Genomic DNA, 12,968 nt, shown 5'->3' with positions numbered 1-12,968 from the left:
TTTGATCCTTGAAGTGATAGAGAGCCACTAGAATTTATTGAAAGAGGGATGAGATTGTGAAGTCTATATTTTAGGAAGAGTAATGTGATATCTGAGTGGAGGATGTGCTGGAGTGGGGAGAGAATAAATGAATGACCACTCCCAGATCACAAGGCTGATCATGAGATCATGTATGTAGGCTTGGAGGGGATCTCAGAGGCCATTTTATTTAACCATCCCATTGACAGTTGAGGAAAATGTGACCCAAGGATGTCATGGGAACCAGAGTTAAAAGTGATCTAACCCAATCCTCTCCTTTCACCCCAGGGAAACAAGGGTCCAGAGGGATGAAACAACTTTCCAAGGCCACCCAGCTAGGCCGTGCCTGAGCTAAGATTCCTACTGAGAGTTTTCTGATTCTGTTCAAATTACAATAAGATACTTTGTTAGTTAGCGTCACGAGTGGAGAGAGTGTCTGGCAAGGAGACAGATTCAAGGCACAGACACTATCTAGTCTTGGAGCAGTAACTGTTCTGGGTTTTCATCACTTCATCTCCTCTGTAAAATAAGATGGTTGGGTTCGTTGGGTTCCATTATCTGCCAGGCTCCTTCCAGCGATGATGCCAGGGCTCTTTATCCCTCACTGATCTTTCTTCTTTCTCTGCTCTTCTCGTGAAGACCCCACAATTTTCCATTTATTTTCTGCTCCTATGAGTATAATGTCTCTTTGGCTAGATTGGTTACTATTTAATGACAGGATCTGGGTCCCCTATATGCTCTCTCCCTCTTCAGCTTCACTTCCTAATTTCCCTTGGCTGCCTTCAAGTCCCAGCTAAAATCCCACCTTCTAGGAGAAGCCTTTGAACAACTAGGTGGAGCAATGAAGTCAGGAAGATGGCCAAATCCGCCCTCGGATTCATACTAGCTGTGTGACTCTGGACAAGTCACTTAACTCTGTTTGCCTCAGTTTCCTCATATGTAAAATGAACTAGAGAAAAAAAATGTGCCTGTCACAGTGCTGGAAATGCATATACAGAGAAATCCAGATACAGAATAAATAGGAAATAATTATGAGAGGGAAGGCACTTGACTTAAGACGCGTTGGGGAAAACTTCCTATAGAAGGCAGGATTTGAACTGGGATTTGAAGGAAGCCAGGGAAGTCAGAGTGGAGGAGGGAAAGCAATGGAAATGTTTTCTTGAGACTGCTCATGGACCTCCTGGAGACATGAGGGATAGGAGGGCCAGATCCCTGCGCCCCATTCTCCATTCTGAGCAGACAGTGTATATATAATAAAGTGAGAACACTCCTGGGTCTAGCACCAGACTTTTCAGACCCTGACTAGAACCTTGGTTCTGCCACGTAATAGTTGGTGATCTGGGGGCAAGCTTACTTCCTTCTCTGGACCTCGGAGTTTTGATATGTAACATGAGAAGGTTGGAAAATACTCCATTTCTCAACTCTGGACATTCTCTTTGGCCGACCCAATGCCTGGAATGCTTTGACTACTAACCCCCCTCACCTCCTTCAAGTTCCAACTAAAGTCCCACCTTTTAGAGGAAATCTACCTCAATTCCTCTTAATTCAGAGTCTTTGCTCTCATAATTACTTACTATTTATCCCTTATAGGGATTTCTTCATATATATTTGTTTGCATGTTGCCTGTCCTATTAGACTGTAAGCTCCTTGAGGGCAGAGGCCATCTTTTGCCTCTTTTTGTATCCCTACCATCTAACACAGTGCCTGGCGCATAACAGTTGCTTAATAAATATTTATTGATTGATTATCTTCCCGTTTTAAAACCTATGATTCTAATCAGAAAAATCATAATTTGCTAGAAAGTTATAATTTGCAAAGACTCCCTCCATCATCTCTTTAGAACTTCATTAGAGTAATTATAATATAAATATAATAATATATAATATTAATAATTACATAAAATTGATTATAAAATAAAAATAATAACTATAATTAAGATAATTATAGGCTAGTAGGATAGGTATTGGGAAATATAGGCTCATGTAGGTTATGAGACTTACCTACGCTCACACCAGTATTATCAGAAGCAAGGTTTGGACTTCCTGACTCCAAGTATCCAGACTGAGGGGACAGTGTCTTGTCAATAGAATATAGGTCATGGATTAAGGTCTAAGTAGACTGGGAAGATGGGAAGGAGCCACATTATGAAGGGTTTTGAGGATTTTGTATTTGATCCTTGAAGTGATAGAGAGCCACTAGAATTTTTTGAAAGAGGGATGTCTGTCACAAAAGACTGAGCAGTCCTTCTGTCCACATTACTGCCCTCCTGGAGGTCAGAGATCTGTGGGATCTGTGGGAGGTCAGAGGCTCATGGAATCGGAGGGCTGCCAAGCATCTCGGACCCCAGCATCCTACACTGAGAGCTGGAATGGATATTGAACTCTCTCCTTTTACAGATAAGAAAACAGAAGTCCTCAGTTAGACCTAGATAATAGCTAGCATTTTGTTTACAAATAGCATCCTCACTACAATGCTGAGAGTAGGTACTCTTACTATGCCCACTTGGCAGATGATAAGGGGGCAGACAGGGAGGAAATGTCTGGGGATGGATTTGAACCCAGTTCTCCCAACTCCAGGTGCAGTACTTTACCGCAGGGTTGATACCACCTAGCTGCCTGCCTAAATCATAAGATCACAGATGTAGAACTGGGAGGGCCCTGGGGTCACCTAGCAGACCGATCCCTCCTTTTTACAAATGAGGAGTTGGGAGTGAGGGAGGGGCCCGGCTCGCCCAGACCTGGCTGCACCTGATTGATGCTGATGGGTAGAGGTAGGAGGGTGGCAGCTGGCAGAGCTCGGACCAGTCTCACCGTGTGCCTCCTTCTTCTCCCGACAGGGACGATGCGGCCGGTGAGAAGGAACTTTTACGATCCGTCCTCTGCGCCGGGCAAGGGCATCGTGTGGGAGTGGGAGAACGACGGGGGCTCCTGGACGCCATATGACATGGACATCTGTATCACCATCCAGAATGCCTACGAGAAGCAGCATCCGTGGCTGGACCTTTCCTCGCTAGGCTTTGGCTACGTGATTTATTTCAACAGCATGTCTCAGATGAACCGGCAGACCCAGCGGAAAAGGCGGGTGAGGCGGCGTATGGACCTGGCCTACCCGCTGACCATCGGCTCCATCCCTAAGTCCCAGTCCTGGCCGGTGGGCGCCAACTCGGGCCAGCCGTGTTCTTGCCAGCAGTGCCTGCTAGTCAACAGTACCCGAGCTGCTTCAAACGCCATCCTTGCCTCTCAGAGGAGGAAGATGTACCAGGCCTCGGGCACCGGCACAGGGACGGGCACCTTGCCTGTGCGCCAGAGTAATACCTTCAATGGGACCGGGACTACACTGTGGACTGGGGGCACCGGCCCCGCAGGAGGGGCAGCCAAGGGGGAGCCCGGGCGGTCGCCCAGTGGAGCTCCGGGGGGCAACTTTTCCCGGAGCCAAAGTGCCCCTGGCGGTGGCCAGCTCCCCAGACAAAACAATCTGAACCGGCCTGGGACTCAACGTGTGGCGGTCCTGAGCACCAGGGCATCGATTCCACCTGGGTAAGATGGGATGGCTCCAAGTAGTCCTGGGGTGGGAGGGATGGGGGAGGAGAGCACGAGTGCCATCCCAGGTGATCTCTGAGCTGCTCTGTGGAGGAGACCAACCTGGCACAAGTCCAGGGATTTTAGATTCAGAAAGGACCCCAGAGCCCACTAGTTTAATTCTATCATGCTGCAGGTGAGGAGACTGAGGAACAGGGCAGTCCACGATCATGCAGCTAGTAAGTGTCTGAGGAGGATTTGGAAAAAACATACATTAAGAACCCAAAAATATCTCAAAGGCCCTATAGACAAACCCTTTACATTTATCAGTTGAGAAAACTGAGACCAAAGAGATTATATGACATTCATGTGAAGGGATGGTGGGAAGAGGTTCCACAGGATTTAGAACTTGTGGGGAACCTTAGAGAGAAGCTGCGGTCCAGAGAGGTCACGGGGGTCATAGGTCCAGAATGGAAAGCAACCTCAGAAGTGACCCTTCCCCCTAACTTTTACAGATGAGGAAACTGAGCCTGAGGGGATTATATGAGTTGCCCAAGGTCTCTCTCCCACTCTCCCTCTCTGTCTCTTCCCCTCTCCTTCTTTCTATCTCTGTCTGTGTCTGTCCTATTTATCTCTCGCTGTCTGTCTTTTTGTCTTTCTGTGTCTCTTTCTCTCTGTGTCTCTATCTCTGTATCTCTTAGTCTCTCTGTCTCTCTCTCACTCTCACCCTTCTCTTATGGCTCTGGGGAAAGCCACATCTAAAAAAACAGGAGACAGAAGATAGGATATTTCATCTGGGGAGCAATCAGGGAAAGCTTTATGGAGGAGGCGGTGTCTGAGTTGAGTCTCAGAAACGCAGAGTTCCGAGAGCACAAGGGAGTAGATCAGATTACTTTTAGATCTCCTCCAGAAACATCTGCATTGGCTGCCAGCCTTGGGAGATATGTTCCGTCCAATGAGTGGATGAGAGGGAAGAATAAGAACAAACACAAAATGTTTGCCCCACCCCCTCCCTGCCCTGCCAACCTGGCAGTTTAGTCAGCCTGGCCCTGTGATGACCAGCATCAATCAGCCTGCCCTCCAAATCTTCGGAGCCAGTGGTCCCTGCTACTGCTCGATCTGCACAGCCTTCAAGAGCAAAGGGCACCAGACTATTAGGTGGGGAAGAGAGCTTCAGTAAGACACACTGTTCTCTCACGTAATGATACCCATGAGAACTGGGGTGATAGAGTAAATAAGGAACTAAGGAGCTTGAGTCCCTACTTTTTTTAGCAATGACATCCTAGGCAAGTCACTTAAGCTCTTAGTAACCGAGGCAACTCCCCAGGACTCTTAAGTCATAGAGAACGTGCCAACCTGCATTGATGGAGAGAATTTCCTCATCCAGGAATTCCCTATAGCAATGAATTTACAGAGCTAATCTCTAGCCCCTAAAATCATCAGAATAGCTTAGATTTCTATTCTATCTTATAGGATCTAAAGAAATCTCCGGCCCCCCTGGGTGCAGCCAGAGTAATCCAAGTCCCCAGGGCTTGGTGCAGGCAGAGTGGGGTGAATGACCTAGACAGTGCCCAGTGCCCAGATAAAGACGGAGGGGGCAGGCCGGAGCAGCTTATGCTCCAGCTGCTGCCAGTTAGCAAGCTTGGCTCCCCAGGGATCTCGAGCTTCACCAGCCAAAGCCAGTCTCATTAATCACCGTCCCTGGCAGGAAAAGGGAGAGAAGAAGAAAGAGAAACAGAAGGAGAAGGAAGGAGATACAGGGGTTGAGGGAAAGGAGGGTAGAGCAGAGGAAGGGAAAGTAATATCTTTGGGCAGCCACGCTGACTAACAACATGTGTCCCTTTTCTCACAGCAGCTCTGTGACGTAGAGGGACAAGAGAGGGGGAGGGGAAATAGAGAAATGACTGGAAGATATATAGATAAATAGATCATAGAGAAAGAACTAGATGGTAGAGATAGAAATAGATAATCTATAGAAGTAAATGATTGACAGATAATTGGTAGAGATATTTAGAAATAAGTGATAAAAATATAGAAATAGCTAAAATAGAGAGAAATAAATGATTGATAGAGATATTTAGAAATAAATAATAGAAGCAGCTAAAATAGGGGGCAGCTAGGTGGCACAGTGGATAGAGCACCAGCCCTGAATTCAGGAGGACCCGAGTTCAAATCTGGTCTCAGACACTTAACACTTCCTGGCTGTGTGACCCTGGGCAAGTCACTTAACCCCAGCCTCATTTAAAAAATAAATAAATAAAGAAGTAGCTAAAATAGAAATAGATATAAATGATAGAGATATTTAGAAATAAATGATAGAAATATCAATAGATAATAAATGTAAATTAGAGGATAGATAAATGAGATAGAAATAATTGATAGATGGTCAAGAGCGAAATAGATGATAAGCTATAGGACTAAATAATTGACAGATTGTTGGTAGAGATTTTTAGAAATAAATGATAGAGATAGCTAAAATAGAAATAGATATAAATGATTGATAAAGATACTTAGGAAAAAATGATAACAGAGATAGTAATAGCAAAAATAGAGCTAGATGTGATTTAGAAATAAATTATAGCAATATAAAGAAAGCAATGGATAATAAAGTAAAATTAGAGAATAGATGATGAGATAGAAACAATTGATAGTCAAGAGAAATAGATAATCCATAGATTATTGATAGAAATAGATGATTGATAGAGGTAAAGAGATATGGAAATAAATGATAACTATATTGAGATTGATAAAAAAGAGATAGAAGCAGATGATAGAGACTGAGATAGAGAAATAGCTGATAGATAAGAGAGAGAGAGAAATAGATATTACCTAGTTAGAGCTTACTATGTGCTAGGCACTGTACTAAATTGGGAATACAAGCAAAAGCAATTCAGTCCCTGCCTTCTTACATTCTAATCAGAGAAGCTGACAAGGGAGATACAGCAAAAATACAGGGTGATGTTAGGGGGCACTAGGAAGTGGGGATGGCGATGGAAAACAGGAAGAGCTAGGGCTTCAACTGAGGAACAGAAGCATGGTTAAAGGCTAGCCCCAGAATCAACGAACGTCTGTGACCCTGGCAGCCATCTCATCCCACCTCTATACAAAAGTAGTCCCCAGTATGACCATGCAAGGAGGGGGCCTCTAGCCTCCGTTTGAGGGCCTCCAGGGAGTGAAGGTCCTGGAACCTTCCATTCCATTTGAGATAGTTTCCTTATTTCCCAACAAAATCTATCTTTTTGCAGCATCCCCTTTGGGGATAAAGTAGGATACAGATTATCTTCTAGGGAACAGTCCTTCCAACCTGGACTGAAGATGGCTCTAAGGCCCCCGTTTCCCTCACCTCCAGGATAAACATCCTCAGTCTCTTCAGCTGATCCTTCTACACCTTTCACCCTTCCCAACTTATGAGTGATCTTCCTAAACTGCATAAAGAAACTAGGTAGCCTATTGAATAGTGCTAGACCCAGAGTGAGGAGGATCTGAGTTCAAATTCAGCCTCAGAGGCTTCCTAGTGTGCAAGTCACTTTTGACTGCCTCAGTATCCTCATCTGTAAAATGGGGCTGATGACAACACCTGGAACCTGGAGAGCTCAAATGAGATAATAGTTACAAAGCGCCGGGCAAACTTTATGCTAGCTCTTATGTATGGCCCAGGATTTTCCTTTTTTCCTACTGTGTTATCACCCTGACCTAGGGAGGAACCAGGTATCTCTGAGCCCATACCCTCTATTCCCTCTTGAACTCTCCAAGTTTTACCCAGCATGCAGAGAGCCGGGTCCTGGAACAATTAATTGATTTTACACAAGAATCACATGACTAGTAAAAATCAAACATCTCCATGAGATCTTTCTGCTCTGATGGTCCTTGAAAGCTGGGGAGGAGGGGCGGGGGAAGGGAGTCATCCTACAGGTGGCAGGAAGTTTGCCGGTCCCCTCCCCCAGGACATGTCTCCTTTATTCTCCCTTTCAGACCCCAAAGTCTAGGAGAAGAGAAGGTAAGCCAGGATCCTGCTGTGGGTGATGGTGGGAGCTGAGGGGTTCTGGAACCCGGGAGAGAGAAAGCAGGAGAAGTGGAGTCTGAGAAAGCAGCGGACCAAGCCTGGCCCCGGCCTGGAGCGTCTAGCATCCTTTCCCCAGCCCAGGGAGCAAACATCTCAGCCCCGACATGTGCAGCCTAATGGCTGAGCCCCCCCACCCTAACCCGCTGTAGATGTTAGGAGGGGGAGGGGAAGGGGAAGGCAGTGTCTGACGGGGTGGGGGTGGGGAACGAGGTGACATGCGCAGGAGGCACCGGCTCCCGAAGGCCAAGGTTTCCAGTTGCCATGGCAACAAGGGCCCAGGTGCACAGCAGAGGCAAGTGTCTGGAGAAGGCTTTGGGGGAGTGGGGGCAGCCCCGCAAACCCTCTCCTCGGCCCTTCGCCTCCTTCACTGCTCTCCCATTCTCTCCATCCGTGCCTTTGTCTCTGGGCTTCTCCCCTCGGATTCTGCATCTCTGTCCCCCTGAATCTTCCTCTCTCTCTCTCTCTCTCTCTCTCTCTCTCTCTCTCTGTCTCTGTCTGTCTCTCTTTCTCTCTCTCTCTCTCTCTCTCTCTCTTTCTCCCTCTCTCTCTCTCTCTCTCTCTCTCTCTCTCTCTCTCTCTCTCTCTCTCTCTCTCTCTCTCTCTCTCTCCCTCCCTCCCTCCCTCTGTCTCTTCCTTCTATCTCTTTATCTTTTCCTCTTCCTGAATCATTCTTTCTCTCTCACTGATTGCCTTAGTTGACCCTCCTTGTTTCTCTCTCATGTCTTCCCCATTGCTTCTCTTCTGATTCAGTCTCTCCCTCTCTTTGTATTTTCTCTCTCCTACCCTCGGACTCTTCCCATCTCTCTATATATCCATCCCTCTCCTCTTATTATTGTCCCATCCTTTTTCTTCATTTCCCTACTTCTATCAATTCATTCTTTCCTCCTAATGTCTTTCTCTCCCTCCCTCCTTCTCTCTCCCTCTTCCTTTGCATTTCCATCTGTCTCTCTCCCTCCTTTCATCTCCCTTTTCATCTCCATCTCCTTCCCTCTTTTTTCCTTCCTCTCTTCTCTCTTATGTCTCCTCCTCCCTCACTTCCTCCCTCCCCTCCGACTCTGTTTTCTCTCTCTGTCTCTGTCTCTGTCTCTCTCTCTCTCTCTCTTCCCTCCCTCCCTCTCTACCTGTCTCTGTGTTTCTCTGTTTTTTCTGTTGTCTCTCTGTCTGTCTCTGTCTCTCTTTCTGTCTTTCTATCTCTTTCCCTCCCTATTTGTCTCCATTGCTGTCTCTCTCTGTCTCTCTTTATCTCTCTCTGTCTCTGTCTCTCTCTGTCTCTCTATCTCTCTCTCTGTTTCTCTCCCTCTCTCTCTGTTTCAGTCTCTGTCTCTGTCTCTGTCTCTCTGTCTCTCTGTCTCTCTGTCTCTGTCTCTCTCTCTGTCTCTGTCTCTGTCTCTCTCTCTGTCTCTCTGTCTCTCTCTCTCTTTCTCTCTCTGTCTCTCTCTCTCTCTCTTTCTCTCTCTGTCTCTCTCTCTCTCTCTGTCTCTCTCTCTGTCTCTCTCTCTGTCTCTCTCTCTCTCTCTGTCTCTCTCTCTGTCTCTGTCTGTCTGTCTCTCTCTGTCTCTGTCTCTGTCTCTGTCTCTCTCTCCCCATCCCTCCCTCTCTCTCTGTCTCCATCTCTGTGTCTCTCTCTCCTTCTCAGACAGGTTTTTCCTCATACACTTCTAGTCTCTTCAGTCTAGAGTCTTTAAAAACCAACCCCTCTATTTCCTTCCCCCACTCTAACCACAGCACACCAGACTCATCCTAACCTAATAAACCTCACCCACAGCTTTTTAAACACAAAGAGATTCCATGACCTCCCTCAAGAACACATGGCAGAAAGCTTTCTCTGGTGTCTGACCTACATCATTTGTGGGAGGAGGGGAGGAGTGGGGGGAAGGAAACCAAAGCCAAAGCCTAGTTAAGGCAGAGAGAATGGTCCGAGCTTACCCCCAGGTCATTCCCAGAGTGGGCTGGAGCACATTAAAATCAGGAGGTAACACGGAGCGGACTTGTAGCTAGAAGCTCTGTGATCTCCTTTATACTTATTGTGTTAGCTTAGGCAAGTCATTTAATATCATTAATTCTCGATTTCCTCATGGGTAAAATGGGGGGCTAGCTATAGCACCTACCTCACAGGGTATTGTCACATAAGATGATTTGAAGTCATTATTACATGTCAATTGTCTCAATAATTATCGAATAAAATAATGTGTGCAAAGGGCTTAGCAGACCTTAAAGTATATAAATAACAACCATCAGTCGTAGTACCATAGAGCATGGGCTGAACTTTTCAATGAGGTTTCATATAGGAAAAAAGATCCCACAGTCAGAGTCCTGAGAATGTGAAAAGGGCTGCCTTTGGGCGGTAACGGGCCAAAGATTCAATGAATATATGTTGGGGATATTGTAAAGAGGATTCCTGTCCAGGAATCAGACAGCTGGTGGCTCTGTGGATTAGGTCTTGAGTCAAGAAGATTTGAGTTCAAATCCAGCCTCGGATACTGACTAGATGTATGATCCTGGGCAAGTCACTTAACCTGTCTGCCTCAGTTTCCTCAGTGGTAAAATGGGGATAATCCCATAATCTCCATCTCCTACAGTACCTACCTCCTAGAGTAATTGTAAAGCAGAGTGTCTGCCACATAATTTGGTGCTGTGTAATTTCTTACTCCCTCCCCGACCCCTTTCAGGTTGGACTAAATGATTTCTGAGGGCCCGTCTAGCTTGTAGACATCTTTATGGGTCCCTCCATTTCATCTAGACAATGAGACAATGGAGAAGGGTTTGTCTGGCAGTTGCTCCTAGGAGGGTCAGGGGAAGTCTGGGATGGGAGGCCAAGAGGTAACTGAGAAAAACCCAACTGTGTGTAAAAAGGGTCAATCCTCAGAGTTTCTGAGACCAGATGTTGCTGGGGAGGAGGAAACAGACTCAGAGTTTCCATTACATTGAAAATTAGGTGGAAGGGAGAGTGATTTATATGTGTGCAGGAGGGAGTACGGGGTATGTTGGGAGGGAGAGATTTAAGAGGAGAAAGCAGGAATTATGGTGCAGGGGAGAGGATTTATGAGTCTGTGTATGAGGGAGGATGATTTATCTTTATTTTGAAAGGAAGCAAGCACCTGAATGGGCTTTTCCTCAGTCCTCTTTCCCAGTCCCATTTCCTAAAGCTTTCTGGTAGGGAAGAAGGGCAAGACCAACAGAGAGCTAAAGAATCGAAAGTCTTTTGATGGGGTCCAGATTTTCCCACAGTCCCTTTATCCCTTCCACATTAGCTGCTTCTTTAGACCTGAAAGAATATTTGGAAAGAGCCCTTAGATTAAAAATCAAAGGATCTAGTTCAAATCCCCCCCTTGAAATTTAGTCATTCCTTTCTCCATATGATCTTGGGGAAATCATTTATACTCTCAGATCCTCAGTTTCTTTGTCTGTAAAATGAACCAGATGGGCCAGATGAGCCATTCCAGCTTCTGAATTCTAAGACTTCTTCCACCTCCACAGTCTTAATTCTGGGACAATTTTGAGGGAACCCATCAATTACTTTGTGCTGGACGATGATGATAAAAAGCAGCTAGCCTCTAGGCACTTACATGCTGTTGGGAATCATAGTGCTGTGAAAAAACAAGGGCCTTGGACTGAGGGTCAGTGACCACTGATGAGTCAGGAAACTCACTTATATTTGGGTTAAGGAAGAAACTTTGCAAGTTCAAGGTCAAACAATAATTGGCCCAAAGAAAGAGCTGAGCATTTTAGTGAAATCAAAGCTCAGGAATAATCCTTAGAATGTATAGAATGCTTTAAGATTTGTAAGAGTACTTTACATATAGACTATCTTCTTTGAGATTCACAATAGTCTTAGGGGAGCTAGGTGCTATTATTATCCCCATTTTACAGGTAAGAAAAGTGAGGCATTCCGAGGTTAAGGGACACTTTCATGGGCTACATAACTAGTAAGTAACTGAGAAGCTGAATTTGAATTCGGCTCTTCCTGACTCCAGTTCAGCACTCTATCCATTGCATTGCCTCGCTGCCTGAGTCAATAATGTGATATGGCAGCAAGAAGAGGTATATTGTCCAAAGTTAGGGAGGAATAATCCCACTAAATTCTGGTCTAGTCAGAAGGTTTGTGGTTAACCTGGAGGGCATCCAAAGGGGGCCATGTAGGGTCTTGGGTTCTTGTTGGGTGTGTTAGAGGGGGCCCAGATGTGTTCAGGTTTGGTGATCCGGACAACCTCTGAGGTCCCTTCCAGGGTAGAGCTACTGTGACTCCGAGACCCTCATGTCTTCCCAACTTGGCTCCAATGCTGACATCCTCGTGGAATTTTACACAGGAAGAGAACGTGTGTGAAAGGGATGGTGGGGGTGGGAATTCAACAATGCGCCAGTGTGAGTTTGTGTTGCCGTGAGGGGAGAAGAAGAGGTCACGGCATCTTGCTGGTGACTCCCACTTCTTCTGGGTTGTTGGATTCCCCGGTCCTGGGCCCAGACAGCTGGATGGGGAGGAAGCTGTGAACAGAGGAGCAGAACTGTGTGATGAACCAAGGGGAACCGAGGGAAGTGAGCTCTCAGCAGCCTCCTTCCCCCTCTCTTCCCCTCCACACCACACCAGCTCATCTCCCAGCCCCAAATCACCACAAAGTTAAACCAGATCCGTCACCCAGATGAGAGATACTTCCTACCCCTTTGTCTTTGTTCCCTTTGCAGGTTAGGGTTGTGGGAAGTCCTCCCCCAAGGTTCAAGTGGGGGAGGCGCTGGTTCTTACCCAACATGAGTAAGATGCAGGGCAGTAAGAAAGAATTAATTGGCTACTAACAGCAGAATGAGGTGGGTGTAGCAGTCAGGTTAACAGTGGGACAAAGCAAACTTCAGACTCGATATGGTGATAGGATTTTAGGACTGTGAAGTCAGGAGGACCTGAGTTCAAATCTGGCTTCAGACATTTAACATTTCATAGCTGTGTGACCCTGGGCAGGTCACTTAACCCTAACTGCCTCAGCAAAAAAAAAAAAAAGAATTTTAGGACTGAAGAAACCTAACACAAATGAGCTGTATGATGAGATGACATTTGCCTCTTGTCCGTGGATCTTAGTCATGATAACCTTGCCCTTACCTCTATTACCTGGTAACATGCTGGCCTTTGACTGAATAACAAACATCTGGCTGGGAGGAGTTTCCCTGATCCCACTCATTTCAAAGGCCTTCTATCTAGTCCAGCCACCTTTTTATTTTACAGAGGATTGATCTGGGTTCCAAAGGGAGAAACTGGCTTCCCTAAAATCACACCAGGAGAGAAGTGAGACCAGAAGAATGGGTACAAGAGCATAGGATTTTAAGCAATTGGAGCCAGGAGACATCCTGAAAGCACCCACTCTAAGCTGTCCATTTTATAGATG

At 46.1% G+C, this 12,968-nt stretch overlaps 1 protein-coding gene across 1 annotated transcript in view; it reads left to right on the top strand.

The window, feature by feature from the left end:
• The window catches only part of DTX1 (deltex E3 ubiquitin ligase 1), a 63,828-nt gene that overhangs the window by 33,322 nt on the left and 17,538 nt on the right, over nt 1-12,968 (top strand). The window contains exon 3 of the mRNA XM_074297204.1: nt 2,855-3,554. Coding sequence (XP_074153305.1) covers nt 2,855-3,554 — 700 coding nt within the window. The remainder of the gene's footprint in view (nt 1-2,854; nt 3,555-12,968) is intronic.

This window comes from Sminthopsis crassicaudata, chromosome 1, assembly GCF_048593235.1.
Source record: "Sminthopsis crassicaudata isolate SCR6 chromosome 1, ASM4859323v1, whole genome shotgun sequence".
NCBI lineage: Eukaryota > Metazoa > Chordata > Mammalia > Dasyuromorphia > Dasyuridae > Sminthopsis > Sminthopsis crassicaudata.
The sequence above is the reverse complement of the archived record's forward strand: the minus strand, read 5'-3'. Positions and strand labels throughout refer to the sequence as shown.